Source organism: Ruditapes philippinarum, unplaced genomic scaffold (genome assembly GCF_026571515.1).
Source record: "Ruditapes philippinarum isolate M1 unplaced genomic scaffold, ASM2657151v2 ctg1158_1_1_1_1, whole genome shotgun sequence".
Classification (NCBI taxonomy): domain Eukaryota; kingdom Metazoa; phylum Mollusca; class Bivalvia; order Venerida; family Veneridae; genus Ruditapes; species Ruditapes philippinarum.
Genome location: NW_026862469.1, coordinates 186,909 through 208,097, shown reverse-complemented (window position 1 = coordinate 208,097; position 21,189 = coordinate 186,909). Strand labels below are relative to the sequence as shown.

General features: G+C 32.5%; 1 protein-coding gene across 4 annotated transcripts in view; it reads left to right on the top strand.

Moving 5' to 3' along the window:
• LOC132719182 (T-cell activation Rho GTPase-activating protein-like) overlaps nucleotides 1-21,189 on the top strand; it is a 52,567-nt gene that overhangs the window by 27,972 nt on the left and 3,406 nt on the right. For 2 of the 4 annotated variants that reach the window (XM_060702930.1, XM_060702931.1), the window contains exons 6-10: nucleotides 5,835-6,000; nucleotides 6,716-6,884; nucleotides 8,356-8,433; nucleotides 14,311-14,525; nucleotides 14,908-20,202. In XM_060702930.1, the coding sequence (XP_060558913.1) occupies nucleotides 5,835-6,000; nucleotides 6,716-6,884; nucleotides 8,356-8,433; nucleotides 14,311-14,525; nucleotides 14,908-15,453 (1,174 nt within the window). In that variant the 3' untranslated portion in view covers nucleotides 15,454-20,202. Of the gene's footprint in view, nucleotides 1-5,834; nucleotides 6,001-6,715; nucleotides 6,885-8,355; nucleotides 8,434-14,310; nucleotides 14,526-14,907; nucleotides 20,550-21,189 lie in introns of those variants that run through there. The other 2 variants (XR_009624181.1, XM_060702933.1) reach the window with 2 other exon arrangements.

Here is a 21,189-nt window from a genome sequence, read left to right as displayed (position 1 = left end):
TCACTTTTTGACTATTGAGCAAAAAGATATTTTATACGCGAAAAGCACACCAGGGTGCAAACAACTAAATTTTATGAGTGTCATAGGGACTCCAGAGGAGAAATTGATGTCCTATCGGGGTTTAAACGTTGAAAATAAGAATGAATCGAGAAAAAAAAATGGCGGCCATTTTATTTCATTTATATTTAGAAAATAGACCACGTGACCGCTTAAAAAATACTGTTACCTATGTAACAGTACAAAATTTTTAGTCACGTGGTACACTTGCATTAACAGTAAAAATAACTCCCAGAGGCCTATGGGAAATTAGCATTACGAAAAAAGTGAGGGGTAATAATATACATTAAGAACAAGCTACAGAAGAATGTACACAAAACTAAAAGTTAAAAGTCTCAAATTAATTATACAATATAAGTAATTCCGATATGTAAACAATATGAGTTTTGTTACCGCAGTCTCACTTCGTTCTTTAAAAATATGTGACTATTTAAGCAGATGGCGGTCTGTTTCATAATATTATTATAAATCACGTTGAAAAGAATTTAAGAGTATGTTTATATGCAAATAGTTTTACATAGTAATTTCTAGATTTGTATAATTGTTGAAATTTCATTTAATCTCGAGTATTCTTTTTCAATGCTTATAACAATGATATAAATTTGTTGATTTTAACGCATTTGAACATTTTATATATATCAGAAAGGCACTTAATAAATTTGGTATAATTATAAATTTTGTTTTTGTTTTCGACCGTTTTTCACCAGTTATAAGAAAAATATGTGTTTGTAAAACTTTGGGAGCGATTTTTGTTCCACTCACACAAAAAAGTATGTAAATTGTCGTCACGTAGTTATAAGCTATAACTGATATACAGGTAACATTCAAATAAAATCTCAAAAACATTGGTAATCATATCAACTGTGACAGTTTCGTTATTTTTTCATCAATAAATATCAATAAATCATGCGAAATAACCCGCGGCTAAACGTATCCAAAATTCATATAAGCTTTCTGTTTTAAATAAGTCATTATATAAGTGCAGTCTTAAAACCATAGTTTCAATGTTATTGGAGATAAGGAAAAACAGCATTTCTCAAATTATCCGGTAGCATGTAATGCACATGAACACTAGTGTATTCCAAATTAAGATTAAGTTTAGGACGTATTTGAATTTGGAATCAGGATGACTTTGATTTCTTTATTTTACAAACAATTTTACTGTTTTCTTTATTTGAATAAGCCAAATTTCACTTACTTATATACTTTGTAATTCTGATTTGCCTTAAAAGATGACCAGAAGGTGTCAATATTATGAAATAATGCACGGAGGGAAACATATTAAGGTCTTCCTCAGTAAAGCAGGAAAAGTCGCCACAAAGCCTTTTTAAAGTGTTGATGTGACGTAAACATAGGATATATTTGTATGGCTTTTTCAGATGGGACTAAACCAACATTGTTAATCAGTAATCACCTGCCGCGTAGCGGAAAGGGGATTATTGGAATGGACTCCGTCTGTCAGTCCGTCCGTCCATAACACTTTCGTGTCCGCTCCATAACTTTTTAACCCCTGAAATGTTTTTAAAATAACTTGGCACAAGTGATCACCATAATGAGACAATATGCAGAGCGCAATAATTGGGTTGCTACCCCCAAGGTCAAGGTCACACTTTAAGGTCAAATGTTAAAAGTCTTCATTTAATAATAAAAAGTCTACATTTCGTGTCCGCTCCATAACTTTTTTAACGCTGTAAAGTTTTGAAATAACTTGGCACAACGGATCACCATTATGACACGACGTGCAGTGCGCAATAATTGGGTTGCTACACAACAGGTCAAGGTCACACTTTCCGGTAAAATGTAAAAAAAGTCTACATTTCGTATCCGCTCCAAAATTTTAACCGCTGAAATTTTAAAACATTTTACATTCTTTAATCTTATTCATTTTGTGATAAGCATATAAAACACTGGATTTATTTCATCTCATACAGTTAGCTAATATCTTGGCACAATTGATAACCAGTGTAAGAACATGTGCAAAACGCAAACATTGGGTTGCTACACCAAAGGTCAAGGTCAAATGTATAAAAATCTACATTTCGTGTCCCCTTCATAACTTTTAAACCTATGAAATTTTGTTTAAATAGCTTGGCACAATCAGGTACGTATATTCATTAATATACGTACCTTGCACAATTGATCACCAATATGAGACGATGTGCAGATCGCAATAATTGAATTGCTACCCTGAAGGTCAGGGTCACACTCAACGATCCAATGTGAAAACTTTTTTTTCATGTCCGCTCTACAACTTATTGACAATTCAAAGGTTTTAAAAATACTTAGCACAAATTATCCCCACCACGACACAATTAACTGACCTAAACTTCCAGGTCGCTGCAACCAAGATCAAGGTTATATGTTCTCCATAATTTTTTGACTTTATGGAAGATTTTAAATAACTTGGCACAAATAATCGCCATCCTGAGACTATGTGCTTATGATATACATGACACAACATCAAGGTCATGGATGGTAAAAGGTCAAGAAGTACACATTCATGTTTCTTGGAAGCCCGGAGTAAACTTTTTTACACAGTGTAAATATAGGAAAAACATGAAAATATAGTATATAATACTATTAAATTTGCTTAAATCACGATCTTGTGGTCAAATTCATTTATCCCAGGGGTCACTTCAATTTACATAAAGGAAAAGCTAAAAAAAATTACTTCTCCCAAACTGATGCCTATAGCTAATTATTTCTGTTGTAGCCTTGTATAGACCAGTACAAAATTTATTCAAATGAAAATTAAACCCATCTCTAGGGTCAACTTATTTCATATGGAGACACATAGGAAAACTTTTTAAAATCATATTTTAGATTATCTTAGATTTTGGGTTAAAAGCTTTGTCAAAAAAAACTTAATTCATTTTTGAAATCTTGACAATCTGGTCAAAGTTGACCTAACCCCAGGAGTCATTTTACTTTGTGTTAAAAAGAAAAGCTTTAAAAACTTTCTTCTCCATAAATAAAATGCTTTGATATTTAAGTGTGAAGCATTCATTCTATGACCATATCAATTTATGTCACGATATAAATCATATAATAGTAATAATACACAACTTCAAAGCTTGGTAAAGTCATGATCCGTTTGATTGTAATTACCTTTCCCAAGGGACAATTGATTTACATAGTCTAACTTATATATAAAATCCTTTATAAAATCATCCCTTTAACGCCATTGTTTAGAGCATGTGAAACAACTTCTAGAAGACTTTTACCATGTTTCTTCAAATCATGAAAGGACCGGGTCTGGGTTATACGCCAATTTAAACATTTCTTTGTTGACAGCTTGAAGGTTGGTTGAACTATCTGACTTTCATGGATAAATAACCAGAAGAGTAATGACCAATTTCTACTAAACTACGGTACTAACTTTTTTGACAGACAAATGACCGTAAAACTCAATGTCCGAGATCAATTGTTGTCTGTGGAACAAGAGACGTCTGGATTTCACAACCGACACTCTCCGTAAAGTGCTAAGTTTGCAGGCATCAAATAATGATCATGAGTCTGGATTAAAACAATAGCCGGTTGAACCAGGTGATGCTTCCTGACTAGGTTCTGGACACACGCCCGGCGACTATATGCTCCCCCATAATTTTTCGGGGAGCATAAAAATGGGCTTGCCTAGATGTCGATTTTTATATAAAAAAACTCTTTATGTCAGAAACCACAATGCAAGACCATTTGGTTGGAAGAATTGGCTTGTGTTCCTCTTTGATTGTCCAAATCATGGCCCCACTGTTATAAGGTGACCTAGAATTTAAGACCTCGTGACTTACTTTCTTGTTTTTGAAGCTAAAGAAATTTGTATAACAGACACAATATGATTTATCAGCTGACCTTAATTTGTTCTTGTGATTTTTTTGTATTTTGATTGTAAAATTTCAGATGCAGAAATATACACTGAGATCTTTTGACCTAAAATTTTATCTTATGCAAGTTTGAATTTCATAATACAAGCTATAACCAAAAAGTTTGAACTCAACAATAAATTTGATTGTCATTAAAATTTGATATTGGTTGACCTAGAATTTGAACCAGTGACCTATTTATTTCTCGTTTTAGCTGCAAAGCCTTAAATGTGTACCCTATGTACAGTTTCAAACATTTGATAATGTTTATATACATTTCTACCTTAAGACTGCCTATTACTTATTATTATCACCATTAATTATCCTTTCCAAACATAACAACATTCACATTTGACATGACCTTTTTCTATGTATAGCAGTTTGAAAAAAGCAAATGCATGATGCAAATTCTTGAAATGAATTTATTCATCTACATGTAATTTCAAAATATCTGTGTTGATAATTTGCTAGAATTAATGTGACTTCCTTTAATGTTACATTTTATTTTCAATTTGTTACCATGGCATTGTGCACAGATTATTTATCTATAAGTTTGTTTTATTCTTAACAACATGCTTAAAATGCTAAAAGTTGAGTGTCATACGTTTCAGGTGTGTCTTTCATTTTACTTCTCCGTTGCCATGGCAACAGAACATGTTGAATATTGACAAACAAAATATCAGTCTAAGTTTTCTTAATTATTTATAACTTTAGGTACATTCCTAAGTGCAATACATGTTGACTATTCATAGTTTTAATTATAATAACAAACCAGTGAACAAAATACTGAGACTTAGTTTTCGTTACCCCACCCACTTTAAGAATATCAGAATCCACATTCTTTTACAATAAAGATAAAAAATAAGGGTGATATTAGTATGATATTGTTGAAGTCTTTGTAGTATATGGTAAAAATATTCATTTACACCGCTATTCCTTAGCTGGTAGGAAAAAAATGTCAGCCCCATATCAATTTTTGATGATTTTTTTCATGCATTTTTTAGCAAATTTATCTATGAAATTCAGAGAATATGAAAAAAAAAATGGAAATGCCCTCCATTTTCATATTGTTCCAATAGGATGTAAAGTTTTAACATCACCTGTACCAAAATAAATACAAAAAAGACTAAATTTTATCATGTAAATTGCGTATTAGCCATTTTTAAATAATTTGGCGGCCATCTTGACGGCCATCTTGGATTTCTCAAAACGTACCATGATTTGACATGTCTACCCAAATTTTTTGTAAACTTCAAACATTTAGCTTTACATTGGTATAACATTTATCCATGGACCTTTTTTGCACACAAAAGGTCCTCAGGGACTGTACTATAAGGAGATGTTTGATCAAGTTTACAGTAATTGTCATTTTTGGGAATTTTTTGGGTTTTCTAGGGCCCAAATGGTTTAAGGTTTGGGTTTACTTCCCAAAATACTTGGGCCCCTCACCCCTTTTGGTTTTTGAATCCCTACAGGGACTTTTTATTTTTTTTCATGTGGGGGAAGCTAAACCAGCTAAACTTACGGAAAAATCGGGGGGTTTTTACTCGGGGGGCCAGTTTTGTCCCCGAAATTTTAAAAAAAGGACACCTATTCTTCCTCCACCATTAAAATGGAAAAGTCCGGCCCTATGACCTATAAAAGTTTGGGCGGTTTTGACGTTTTAAAACCCAACAAAAAAACAAAAACAAATTTTTTCAGTTTTCCGTCTCATTTCCAGATCATTTCTGACATTTTTTTTTCAACCAAAATTTTCCAAATTTTATTGTTTTTCCCCTTAAATAAAACCCAAAACCAGGGAAAAAGGTTTTAAAAAAAAGTTTTTTAAAAAAAAATAATGTTTAAGAAAATCCATAATCTTATGTGCAGATTTTGTTTGTTAATATAAAGATTTAAGATTGTTTGATCCCATTTCAGTTACATCACATCATGCAGTCCCGCTCATCAACAGCTTCTATCACTCTTATTTGGTATCTGGTTTACCATGGTTCATAACTCACAACAAAATTATATGTCCACTGAAGCCTTGTCTAGGAGTGTAGCTGGCAGTATGTTCCATACCTGTGCGATGGATCCTGCCAAGGTAGGTTTAATGATAGCGTGTCTAGGAATGTAACTCAAGCCTGTGCCATGGATCCTGTCAAGGTAGGTTTAATGATAGCGTGTCTAGGAATGTAACTCAAGCCTGTGCCATGGATCCTGTCAAGGTAGGTTTAATGATAGCGTGTCTAGGAATGTAACTCAAGCCTGTGCCATGGATCCTGTCAAGGTAGGTTTAATTATAGCGTTACTAGGAATGTAACTGGCAGTTTGTTCCAAACCTATGCCATGGATCCTGCCAAGGTAGGCTAAAGGATAGCATGTCTAGGAATGTAACTGACAGTTTGTTCCAAGCTTGTGCCATGGAACCTGCCAAGGTATGTTAAAGGATAGCGTGTGTAGGAATGTAACTGACAGTTTGTTCCAAGCCTGTGCCATGGATCCTGTCAAGGTAGGTTTAATGATAGCGTAACTAGGAATGTAACAGACAGTTTGTTTCAAGCCTGTGCCACAGATCGTGTCAAGGTAGGTTTAATTATAGCATGTCTAGGAATGTAACGGGCAGTTTGTTTCACTCTGTGACCTGGTCTTAAAACCTTGTAAGTCCAAAGATGTAGTCTAGTCTTAGGACAATTGTTTTATGAAATTAAATAAAACATTAAAATTGCAACCTGTATAAAAGGATCGGTCACTCATATAATAGGTGGTCTATAAACACAAGTTTTTCTGTATCTATATACGACATGCTACCTTTTTAGGTTGAGAAAGCAAGTAGAATTATGCAGCTGCTCATTGACAACTTTGGAGTCGCACGAGTATTTGGACAGCACAACATCGAGTATTTCGCGGAGGTCACGCACATTGAGATCCATGTCAGAGAGACATTCAAATATCAGTACAGTTATCCAGCTGAAGACATTTTACCTCGTAAGTGTTACCGTCGTTATGGTACATGTGTCAGTGGTAGTTATCTCCCCTTTACTCGACCATTCATCACAGTCATTGGGTGAAGGATACGTCAAATCATGAATATATTAATTGATATGCAAATTATTAGAAGGAAGTGGGGCGGGTTGAAAAAAGGCCATATATTTTTGCCAAAATTCTAAGATGAATATCAAACATTACTAAAAATATCATGTTATTTGTGTAACATGCTATTAAGTTTGGTTTATAGACAGGTTGATACAGTGATGTTATTCATTCAACAACTTCAGGTTATGTGAGTGAGCATACAATAACTTTAGACCATGTGAGCATTCAATAATTTCAGATTATGGGAGCATAATAATTTTAGACCATGTGAGTGTTCAATAACTACAGATTATTTATTCAGATATTGTGGGAATTTAAAAATTTGAGACTGAATAGAATTATTCTGGAAACGATGAAATAAGAAACTGTATATCAGATTTGTTTAAGACTTTATAAATATTAGATAGACTGAAAATTAGTCATTCGCATCTAAGTTTTGCAAGCTTATTAACAGCATAATAATGCAGTTTTGTTATTTTTGTTTGTTAAGTTTTTAAAAAAAGTTTTGTTTATTTTTATTGTTTTAACAATAATTTGCATGCCTTAACCACAAGTTATTTTATTACTAGTCAGTTAGTTTAATTTTGATGTGATATCATTTGTGTAACATTTTATACAAAGACTGATTTTTGGACATAAAGAAAAAAAACAAAAACATTTTAAAATAAAAAAAAAAAGCTTTTAGCTTAGTTATTTTGTAAGAAGTATTGTCCTGTGGCCTGTACTACAGTTAAACATTTAACTGCTAACATTTATATGTAATAATACCCTAAAATGCCATTCACATGTCTAATTTTTGGCCGGGTTGCACAGGTGCAAACCCGAGTTAAAGTAAGGTGAATGTCGGGCGCGGGCCTCTTGATATTTGGTATGCAGCATTAAAAATGGTCATACAGTTGGATTCAATTTCAGGTCTGACGCTTATCCACTCTGTTCGTGTATGCTGACTTAATCAATTAAATTTTTGACATTAATGGTCAATGATATGATACTTCGTGACAGTTTTCTCAGCAACTACTTATCACAGCTTATACAGTATTAACATGTTGCCCCATACCGTGGGCATCGATTTCAAGTCAGTCGCTCATCCACTTCCTGTTTACCGACTTAGTTAAGTTTTCGACATCAATGTTCATTGGTAGAAAATTTTAGTAACATCACAGCCTCATGATATTTGGTATACAAATGCAACCCGGCCTTTTCTGTCTTTGACTCATTTTCTTAAATTACGGCCATACTATCTATATGCAGTGTATACATATGATATCACACAAAACAAACGTAGATTTATACATATATATCATGCAAAATTATGTTGTATTAAATCTTGTGTTGTGTGCATGTTTCATTTTTGCATGTATAGGTCACCGAGTGCTTCATGCATTAGTTCTGTATATGTTATCCGAGGGTAAACTGTCGGGATTTAACCCGTTCACTCATGGTAAGAAATCATCGTAATCACCACGTATAAGGTTGTCATCAGTATTTTAAAGCTTATAGCTTCGTAATTACTCCATGTAGTTAATGCTTTTCATAGATTGTCTTTTTTTTATGTGCTGTAAAATTGGTCGTCAGGGCTGAGATTTGTATAGCAATTTTAAGGCTTTTAAAGTACAGCAGTGATATCGCTAAAAGCTTGAAGAATTTGCTTATATATTGATGCAGCTAGATTTTTATATAAATCACAGGTTGCTGCTTAATTTTTAGCGGACTTTTTCTGTAAGTTTCACAAAATGTACATATTGTCACCTTAGTGCAATAACTGGTTAACTCCTATTACATTTAAAAGGATGTTACCCTTTAATGCACAAAGGTGACAATATATAGACATCAGTCAATCTAATAGTGCGGTATAATTTTATTGTTAAAAAATGTGATTTGTTTTTGTATCTTTATACAGTTCCAAGCATAGTATATGAGCAGCAATGTTGGTTAGCAGATATGAAATGTGATATTGCCAAAATCTAATACATTGTTTCAGATAAGGCTCTTTAGTATTACTATTTCTGAACTTGAACAAATTTCCCCCGGTCGTGATAAAACCAAACTTTAAATGCCATTAAATTTTGCTACAGTTTGTATATTAAACAGGCATTCAAGAAATTCACCAAGTTTAGTGCCAAGGTCTGGCAAAATCTGATTTTGACTTACTTGTCCATTTTAATCTAAAGCATTTCTTAACTTGTCTGTAGTGTTTTTATACAGTTAATTCTTGAAAATTTCCACTTGATCGTATAGGGCTGTAGGACAACCTGGGCAATATGGACAATTGATTTTGCCAGCAAAGGTCAGATTCTCTCAAATCAGAATTTTTCATCATAACTTTGTTCATTTTGAAAAGATTTGGTACAGAAGCATATGCGTTTTGTTGAACCTATTCTGTTATGTTGTATTAATTGATGAATCAGAAAATCTAGGAATTATTTTAAGTAGCATACCATACAGATTCATGCTAATTACATGAAAATTCTGAAAATTTATTCAAAGGAAAGATATTTTGAAGTGAACAAAGAAAGTAATTAATACATTGCAAATGGCACTTAGAATCCACATAAGTTACAAAAGAAGGGTCAAAATATGCAAAAGTAGCCCTGTGTAAGTCACGCAGTAGATTTATGGTGATAAATACTGAAAAACTTGCTAAAAAATGTAATATATAAATTATTACTTGAATCCTTTTTACTTTTTTAAATATCTTAGTACATTTTTCTCAAGTTTGATTTTCTTGAAAAATTTTACCTTTAAAGGTAAGTATATAATGAGGTGATAATAAAGTGTAAGAAATGTTGATTTTTAATGGATGACAACCTTATATATTGCTTCAACCATCCTTCTCATTAACTCATCGCATAGCACACTTACACCCTGTTCTTACTGACAATTTTTAGTGCCCTTTATACATATATGTAATTCTTATTTCTAGTTTTGGAAATGTTCAGAAAAAAACAAAAACATGTAATACTAACAAAAGTCAAGTTGCGGATTTGTAGCTGATGGGATTTTTATTTATTTTTTGGTTACACGGAAAGTTCTTACCTACAGTAAATGTTCTATATCACCTTTCGATGGCCTTAGTTCACAGGTTTCACTGTAATTGCAATATACCACTGAGAGTGAGAGCAATGTAAAGATTTTTGCTTTTCTTCTTTTTTTTGTTGCACCAGTATGTGTTACCTGTTACACACTGTGGCTTTATAAAAATATTTTTGGTGTTTTGGTACATAAGTTATAAGCATTTAACGTTTTATTTCTGGTAGATTTATACAAGTAATATATATATGAGTATCTCAATAGGGTTGTGGTAGTGTGATGATATTATTAGATTTAAAGAATTGATCTTGCAGACAGTAGGTTTTTATCTTTCAAAAGTAGTCAGACTTTTTTTCTTTTCTAGAAATGTAAATAAAGTTTGTTGATCCTTCAAAATTTCCAGACTAAACTTGAAGCAAAGGTGCAAGCTAAATTTTAAAAGAAAACGTCGGGGAAAAAAATTGAACGTTTCAAACGTTTATTTATATTCATGAAAATATTTACGGCTCAGATTTATGAAATTCTTATTTGAATTGCAGGAAAAGTAGCATATCATTCTGCTTTATTACATGCTTTTCGGTGGTTTATAGAAATATATCAGTGATATAAAACTGGTAAGTTCACTGTTTGAAACAGTGAAATTACCACTTTGATAATTTCACTGTTTTGAATTTAAGCCCCTTACGTTGTTTCAGTGAAATACCAGCGTGCACAGTACTGGGTACCAACTTAATGACGTGACGTCGTAAATGACGTCACGTTGTATTATTATTTGGCGCGCTTTTCATTCAGTATTAGGTTTAATGTCTTTTTAAAACGTTTCTTTGCATATAATAAAAAGAAAATTTGTTTAGTTTAGTGTAAGATCGTAATATATTTCACCTTGTGAACACCAAAAGTTCATATTTCACTCGTGGCTTCGCCACTCGTGTAATATACCTTTGGTGCTCACTCGGTGAAATATATTCCGATCTTACACTGAACTAAACAAATATCCTCTATATGTACATGACTGTAGTTTGCCAGAACTAGGTTCATGATGAACTTTAGAGAGGAATGATACTCTGGTGTCTGGCATGAGTAATGTTTTCCTGTTGGTCATATTTACTTAAAATTTGCTGTGCTGCATCTTTATGGCCGTTTAACATAATATCGCACATAATTCCAATTAGCATCTTTCGAGAGCCAAATATATGGAAGTTTTTAGAACCAATAACATTAGCGTCTTTTTGAGAGTCAATGAGAAAGTTTTTACTTCAATCTAAGCATGCTTAATGTCTTAAATGGACTAAATGGACTTGTCCATCCATCAATCTGGACATAACTGTTCACAATTTTAGGGAAAATTTCGAAATATGTGAAGTGAACAAGGCAGAGGATGATCAGAAGGCACAGATGCCTTGAATGAGTAGAACCATTTGCCATTAGCAAGCAAAGTGTTAATATCTTCTTCTCATATACAAATTGATGAATCATCCTTAGAATCAGGTGATCAAGTATCAAATTTGCTATTAAAAAAAGGTAATAAAAATGTTTGAGCAAGCTCTTTATTATTGTGGACAGATTCCAATTTCTTTTTCGGTGAGCAGTACAGTTAAAGCCCACTTCATACTGATGCAATCTGTTCCTGTTAAATAAAGTTAGTTATTTGAAACAAAAAGACCTATAGAAATCAAGTGTACATCTCCAAATATTCTGTGCGTAATTTCTCTCCAAAGCACATAATTTTAATTTTAGGTGATAAAACGCTGATAGAAAGTTGGCCTCCCAAATGAGACCACCTAGACCAGATATTTCTGATTCCACAGACTGTAGTAACATCGCTATAATTTACAATTTTTTTAAATATACATAAAAAACACGGCTCACATTGGGTAAGGAAAATACCTCTGGGTTGTTCGTCTGCCAGAAAGGTGATCGGTAAATAATTATTTAAGTTTTTGTGGTTATTTATGGGAAAATGTAAAATAAATAAACATTCCTTGAAATGAAATTGAAGTAATGTAAAGTTTTGCTCTTTTTCTTCCTCATTTTTTCCTTCTTTCCTTCTTTTTTTTCTTCTTTTTTTCTTGTACATTTTGTAAATGTTTACCTTTCTGTTTCATTATGGCTGTAACAGATTTATACAGTAAAATACTAAACTGTAAAAAATTTTGTGTTCGCGTTTTTTTCCAGAATTTGATTAGATTACTTATAAAATGGAATTTGATGTTTTGAATTAGAGTTTGGTATCATGTCATTTTCAACATATCCAGTGGCGTTAAAAAAATCTCATGGTACCACATCATTTTCAACATCATCAGTGGCAGTAAAAAAATCTCGCTTATAACTTAATTCTTATCAAACATGTTCCTGAAGATGAAGAAATTGGCTAAATAGGATCTAAACTGTCTATGGATGGAATGCTTTAATATAATTTGTCATAGGAGACATACACAGGGTGAAAGTTGTCTTCAAAAGCTTGTAATTTTTATGCTTGCTTGCTGTCAGCTATTTAATATAACATTTCGTTTTGTTTTAATTTTTGCTTTTATTTTCATAGTGCAAGATGAATTAACCTGCTTTGTACAAGGCTTTGTGTGTAACAATTTCCATTCCCGTGCCCGCGCATTTTTTGTGTAACAATTTCCATTTCCATGCCCTCACATTAAAAGATTATGGAGGGGGAGGGCAATGCATATTGTGTTTGTCCAGTTGTTTGTTTCTTTGTCTGTCTGTCTGTCTGTCATGGTTTGTCTGTTGACCTTTTTGTCAACAAGCAGTTTGCAATGCATCTTTATTCTATAAGCATTTATTCCTTGCTACAACATACTGCCGAATAAGAGCTTATTTTGATATACCTAAATGGAAATCTGGGTCACACATCACCTTTTATGATGGTCATGTTGGACATGTGAAGGAAATGTTAGTTGTGTGAGAGATTGTTGGTCATGTGACAAATAGTTAGTCATGTGACAGAATGTTAGTCATGTGACAATGTTAGTCATGTGAGTGTTGGACATGTGGCAGAGTGTTAGTCATGTGGAAGTGTTAGTCATGTGACAGTGTTAATCATGTAACAGAATCTTAGTCATGGGACAGTGTTAGTCATATGGGAGAGTGTTGGTCATGTGGCAGAGTGTTGGTCATGTGAGAGAGTGTTTGTGTTGGTCATGTGAGAGAGTAGGGTGTTGCTCATGTGACAAAGTTGGTTATGTGACAATATTAGTTGTTTAGTAATGTTGGTCATGTGATATTGTTAGTCATATGAGAGAATGTCGGTTATGTGGCAATGTTAGTCATACATAGCATTATGACCACTATACATTTAACTTTTAATGTGTTTTTATGTGGATATTTCCTGTAGATATTTAGTGTTTGAATTGCCTTTGCAAAGGAGAGCATTACTTGCTTTTGGCTTCAAACAGTGTGATATTTCCTCAAAAGTTGTACATGTAAATGCTTTACTTGTAAGATAAAAACCCATGCTTGATAAAATACTATGTTTCATTATTGAGAATTTAAAGCCTGCAGGCTTCAAGGCAACAAATTTCTACCTATATGACCAGTGCTGACCAAGATCTGCCAGCAGATTTATGGTGTCTGGTCATGGTCTGATCGTTAACGATTCAGTTAGTACAACAAAGTCATATTAAATAAAAAAAAATTCTAAAAATGATGAATGGTTTTGATAAGATATTGAACAAGGTATGTGATAATGGAACATTGTCTATACCCCAATTGAACAGTGCTTTTTCAAACCAAACAAAATGAACGTTTGAAGCTTTGAATGGCTACTATATGCATATAATTTTCTTAGATTTTAGTTTCAATTTAATTTCAATTTTTGACTGATAAATTTGTCAAGTTTTGAAAATTTCCAAGTTCTGTATTGCCTAGTTTTACTTACAGTTTTGAATCATAAGGGAAGGTAATTTTGATAGAGATATCTTGAAAGAAAACATTTTATAGGTTATTCGGTCTGAAAGAAGTGAGAGATTTGTTGAATACATGTAAGGTATGAAGATTAAAAACATTATATCATATCATAATATGTTGATGTGTAATCATAGATAAAAAAATATTATCAAAATTCTACAGATAATGTTTTTTTTTTGGTCTGGATACTTTGCATGTTTGTGTCAATTTGTAAAAAAAAAGAATTATCCCTCTTCCTAACTCTATCAGCATTTCTCAAATTAAACCTCTCAGATTATTTTTATGCCTTTATAAAGACTGATATAATTATATGTAGTTTTTCATACATCCAGGTTATCAATAATCAACATTATTTTCTGATTTTTTGCAGCAATATCCGAGGATGCGTATAAAGATATGGCATTTCCGCGACTGACTCGAACTAGGGAGACGGACCTTGCTCAAACCTCGGAGAGTCAGGAAGGTGACGGTAACCAGACCGAGGAGAAGAATGGGCGGAGAGAGGAGGAGGAGAGTAATTTACTGGTCACTTCCACCGTCTCTGTACCGGAAGTGTCACTAGTACCCTCTCCAGAAGTTACCAAGGTAGCTGTCACATATTTTATTTATTTGGACTTTATGACAATTACACACAAAAACATGAAATATAGCTGGCTATGACAGCTTATAGATTTGGTAAGAAAGACATCACTTTATTATTTCATTTAATTGGGCATAATGGCAATTACCCACAAAAATGTCATATGTAGGTCACCAACCAACTTAAAGATTTGGTAAGAAAGATATCACTGACGACAATTTTGAATTAAAGAAAAGCTTGCTTTAAAAAAAATACATATTAGCCCCAAAGATGATGTACCTTAAACTATATCAGTGCATAGAATCAGTTAAGTTTCAATGAGTTTTAGTATTAAAATTCATATATAAAATGTCTTATATTTAACATTGTCTGTTTTGTAATTTTCAGAGACCAAAGTCTGTAGAAGACAGTCTAAATGAAGCTCACAACCATACACTGCCGAAGCCCAGTCTTAGTCGCTATAATTCCGTCAAACGTAAACAACTTGAGCGACTAAGACAACGTTCCGATTGGTTCCTGGGACCGAGCACCGTTAGTAACACTGTCATTAACATCAGCAGTCCTGTCATCCACATTGACCCGCCACCAAGTCCACCCACCATACATCATGAACCAGTCCAGAAAAAATCTTCAGGGAATTCTGTAACACGCTCATCTTCCGAAGGAGCAGTTCTCGACGGTTTTTCCGATCATGATAGCATTTATAGTGACCATTCAAGCCGTAGTGAATCGCCGGCCTCAGAACCGGCGAGGACCAATAACGCAGCATTGTGTATTCGGCGAGATATTGTGCATTCGGATACATTAGATAGTTTAACGGGCGATCTTGAGGATAGCAATGGAAATTGTGTGGGATTAAGTGAAGACGAAATGACAGAATCAGAGATATGTTATTTTATGATCGAACATAAATACGGTGAACCGCGGTCCTAGCAAATAGTTTTTTTCGTGTTCGGAAACATAATAGGATAGTGACTATGAAGTGTAGAATTCATCACGGGGAATTTAGTTTATAGAAAATTGGATAAGGAAACCTACATTATAAAAGCCAAATAGAATATCTGAAAATTTGAGAGAGAAAAAAGCATCAGCAAAGATCATAATAAAGTTCTTTTTTAAAGATTGATGAAATTTTAGGCTTTAAATTTCAAAATGTGTACAAAAATGGCTCAGTAAATATAAAATTTTTAGCAGACGAGTCTAAAAGTAGGTCTGATCGTCTAAAGTTAAATGACTATGTAGTATATTAATGGTGTTTCTAAGGTTGTAGCTCTCTACTTTTTTTGTAGTCGTACAATTTTATAATGTGTCCATTGATCAGTGATCGTAACATCTTTCATGTAGTTTACTTTTTAGGGAGGCTTCAATATGTTTCAGATATATTTGAGCCGTGTCATGACAAAACCAACGTAATGCGTTTGCGATCAGTATTGATCCAGACCAGCCTGCGCATCCGCGTAGTCTGATCAGGATCCATGCTGTTCGCTATCAGTTTCTCTTCTTGTTATAGGGTTTGTAAGCGAACAGCATGGATCATGATCAGACTGCGCGGATGCGCAGACTGGTCTGGATCCATGCTGGTCTCAAACGCATTATGTTGGTTTTGTCGTTACACGGCTCATTTTCTGTTGAATTTCTTATTTTCTTATCATTGAGGTGTTTCATGTTGATTGGTCACATTGAGTGATTGTGTATTTAGTTAATTTACACTAGCTTATGACGTTATGGATATAGATGCAAACTTGGCTTTAAAGGCGATTTAAATTGATAACTTTCCATTTCTCAGTAAAATAGTAGCCATGCTGTTTAGATCTACGCTAACTGTTTAGTGCTAGGCCAGTTGGTCAAAGTTCACTTATTTAATTGGAAAACATCTCCAAAAATTGTCATGATACAATTTTTTATACAAAACTGAATAAAGGTTGTTTAGTAGTTAAAAACAGTTGAGATAAAATGCTGTTATTTGAAATGTAACTGCGTGAACAAGTATTAGTTAATGTAATTTATATAATTTTTATATGTATGGTTAGAATTATAACCAACCTATAATTCGCTAAATATAAGTTTTCAATATATCGTCTGGAGTATAATGAAAATAGGGATGTTAGAAATGTTCACACATTTATCTTTATGTAATACTGATTTTCTTAAATTATACATACCGATAAATGCTCCGCATGAACACAAAACTGTGTGTATATCGGGATACTGAACAATTTATGTTAATTTTATATTTATGCAGTGAGTGCTATATAGTTTACAAGATTTCCACTCAAATAATTTTTAAAAAAAGATGAAATATTCAGATATTTCATATTTTTATTTTGTGTTCACATTATGTATATATTGAAATTGAATTGACTTAAATTTGTCTCAATGTCTTCATATATTTGCTTCGGTTTTTTTTTTTGAAGATATATGTCTACACAGAATGGTTTTCCCCTTTTTTTTTCTACAATGAACTGTAATATATACTTTATTGCCTAACAATATGCCTTAGGGACTTTTTTGACCAAGATTTTTTGACATAATAGTTCTTTTTTGTGTTCAGTATTTTACATTATAGATTTTTATTTTTTTGCCGTTTTTCAATATTTATGTATAGGGTGAGCTGCAAAGTTCTTGTGAAGGTCCAAAAGTTTCGATTTCTCATTTAAGGTCAGCGTTCATTAAAGGGTCAAAGGTTGTGAGTCTTTGAAATTTATGCAAGTGTTGAATTGGTTGATCTGTTTCTGAAGTTGAATTTACCGGCCCGAATTTACTACTTAATTAATTGCATTAGAGTCGCATATATATTTCAATATCTGAATCTAGTCGTGAAATATTTAACCATTTCCCCGCTGAATTTGCAAAATTGATTTGCCCTGCTTTGAATTTGAAACGGTCCATTCAATGTATTAAGGGATTTAATTATCTAAAATTTAAAATGGAGCTGCCACAACTTTAGAGCTTGGTCAGACCCCACAAATGTGCAGGTTAGCCTGTCTCTATACTGGTGGCAAAGACTTACCACATTGGCTTTCAGCTGTCAAAGGTTAAAGTTGGCTGACTTGTACGGTAGTTCTACTTATAAAAGTTGTGTATTCGGCGCAACACTGAAATTAACTTGGAAAACTTTGAATTTTTATTTTTTTTAAATGGACCTTCTTTTCATTTATATACTAATGTATTTTTTGTGTTATTTATTTTGTTTGTCTCGAAGATTGTTTCTTACTGAAAGTCTAGTTTTCCTTTGGTGTAGTTTATTAATATTATTTATATACATGTATATTTACACAATTAAATTTAAGGGTTGTCGACAATGTCAATGTTATTTTTCGCTTTCCAAAGGTTGGACTTAAAGTGTTGTATTTAATTTACCTTATGTAACGATATTTACTTTTAATGATAAATTTGTAGATTGTATTTTGTTATATTTTTTCGACTTGATTTTGAATTTTTTATTCTTTACTAAAGGATGAAACTTTTGTTGACATTTCTGACTTTAGTTTAAAAAGGAGGAAACAAACATTTTAGGTGGCAAGTTAAGTGAGAATCAGATCTTTTTTTTTTTTTCTCACATAAATTTAGTGCCAAGTTTGAAGTTATTTTTATTACTTAGCTTAATCTACTTATCAAGGTAATGAAGCTGATAAACTAACATTTTGTCGCTATGTCCCTGACATTGAGAGTAACATTGACCTTGAATGTGTCAATGTGACCTTGACCTAGATATTTTTTTGTTACTATAGTATTAAGAATGTCAGTTAGACCTTGGGGTTTAGAAAAATGTCACAATTTTTATTGCTAAATTTTGATTATTAACATTTATATATTACATATATTAAGCTCTCTAAACTTTTCTTGATGTAACTATTTTATCAAAATTTAGTGCAATATTTATTTATTTATGCTAATAGTCACATATGTACCATTTGAAAAAAAAAGCAATATATGTTTAAAAAACATGACAGAGTATCCCTGAACTTTTTGACAATAAATGTAATTATGAACCCCTATAAATGTATGATCCTTATTTCTTTTAAAGGAATTTTTTTACTTATTTTTTTGAAAACTGGGTATTTGTGACCAGGTTGTATTATTTCTTTACTTCTGAAAAAGTTTCCTTGTTATGTTGGTGAATTTTCACTTGTTCTTTTTTCTAGTTAAAATTCTTTCAGTTAAATTGTTAACAGTTAGCCATTTGTGTGTTTGTTTAAAGTTATAGTTGAATGTAAGTAAACTCAAAATCAAGCAAGAAAATTTAAAGAAAAAAAGCTACTTTATATTTTGAATAATTTGATTTCTTAGTTTTTTGACAGACAGTCTTTTGTTTAGTCTGCAGGGCAAGTAAATAATGACATAGTAACAATATCTGTTGAACTTCTGTGTGTATACGTGTGTACATGACATAATGCTGACATCATCAATATTTGTGAAGTTTTATCTTGAACATGTCAGTAGAATGAACTCTGAAGGTTTTTTCCTATTTTGTTATCCTAGCTGTTGAAACTTTTTTGCTTTGCAAAATTTGACAACTTGAAATACAGAGCACTTTAAAATATTGAATATAAATAAAATATATGTATTTGTATGGAATTTGTTTATGATATTTTATGAACAGTAAGTCTGTCCCCTAAGTTTATTCCCAGTTTATTCCTGGCATTATAATTGCTGATTTTTCTTTTTCTTTTATATAATTCATATGTTAAGATTTAAGAAACCTCGGTTTCTGGTTAAATCATACATTACTAGTCAGATATAGCCTTTATTCTTGTATTACATGAATGATCTAAATTTGAAGGTCCCAAACATTATTTTAAATATCTGCTATTCATGTATAACATACTAACTAATCTATAAAAGTTCCGAAATCTTGCTTAATAAGAGACTAGTGAGAGGAAAGCTATAATTGTAAGGTTTTACTTATGTTACACAGAATTAAAGAATTTCGTAAGTTAAAGAGATGACCGTTTTATAAATAAAATATTGTAAATTCAAATAATCTGCATGTTACAATTTCTTTAATCGTGTTTTGCTGAGGTCTTCGGGGGAAAAATGTGCCACCCTGTTATATAAATAGTACATTAATAAATTTTGTTTATTATTTGGCCTATTTTGTTGGCCTTTCTGCTGTTGCTTCCATAGACTTTTTGTAAGAATGTAGGTGTATTTATTCTTGATATTTAAATTCTCTCATTCCATTTGCAATGCTAGAATTTTTTTTTGACCTATTTGTATATTTTTGCAAGAGAAGATGGATGGATTATAGCCACATATATCTTCTGAATTGAGTTAGCAAGTGTGAAATATGACTGCCGAAAGTTGTTTACAATAGTTATATGCAATAGACACATGAACGTTTATTCTTTTATAAGTGTGTTATCAAAAAGTTTGTGTAGGGATTCTAGTTTTTAATAAAGAAATATAAATTTTAGTTTTGTGTAACACAAATGTAATTTTCACTATAACATAGCCACAGACTTGTTTACAGTATTCATTATGTAAAATATACATACAAAAGCTGAAAATTTAGCTAAATATTTAAGTTTTCAGAAGTGTTATGTTTTCTTTTGAAATTTATTTTAGTTGGGTAGAGATTTGGGGTGGGGGTGGCATTGATTTTGATAGCATTGTTATTATTGTGAATATTTGTTTTATTAGTAATTACTTCTTTCTTGCATTGATAAATTCAGTACAGCAGTATGTTGTTGTTGTTTTTTTGCATTGGGTATACCTGCATATTATATACTGCCACTTGTGAAATATTTATTTTCATACCACCCGATGAAAATAAATCCTGTATTTATAGAAAAAACTTGAATATCCTCTATATATTAATTCATGCACAGTAACTCTGACCTGTTAAAATTGTAAGCCGTAAATAACGAAACTAGTCTGACCAGTTTCTTGTTTCTTGTTCAAATGATTTTTTTTTATTGGACAGTTAAACAAATGAAAAAGTTATTTTTTTCCCCTTAAACTCTGGTATGTTTTGGTTAACCTAGTCAGTGTCTCTTTTTCAAGACTTTTAAATGTTGTTTTTTTTTGTGTCGCCTTGAAAAGGTGACATATAGGGGTTACTTTTGTCGGCGGTGTCGGCGGCGGCGTCTGTGTCGGCGTCGTTGTCGGCGTCGTTGTCGGCGTCCCCTAAAGCTTGTCCGGAGCATAACTCAGTCACTATAAGTCTGATTGACTTCAAACTTGGTATGCATGCTTCTTTCAATAACCCGAAGTGCAGTGCACAAGGACCGGTACTCTGCAGTTCTTATTTTTTGAGTTATTGCCCTTTGTTAATTTTCATACTTTAATTTTGTCCGGGCCATTTCTCTTCAACTAAAAAAGCTATGGACTTGAAACTTCATAGGATGATAGATCTCATTATTAAGAAGTGCAGTGCACAAGAACCAGTACTCTGCACTTCCTAATTTTTGAGTTATTGCCCTTTGTTAATTTTCATACTTTATTTTTGTCCGGGCCATTTCTCCTAATGTATAAAAGCCATGGACTTGAAACTTCATAGGATGATAGGTCTCATTAAGAAGAAGTGCAGTGCACAAGAACTGGTACTCTGCATTTCTTATTTTTTGAGTTATTGCCCTTTGTTTATTTCATACTTTAATTTTGTCCGGGCCATTTCTCCTTAAGTATAAAAGCTATGGACTTGAAACTTCATAGGATGATAGATCT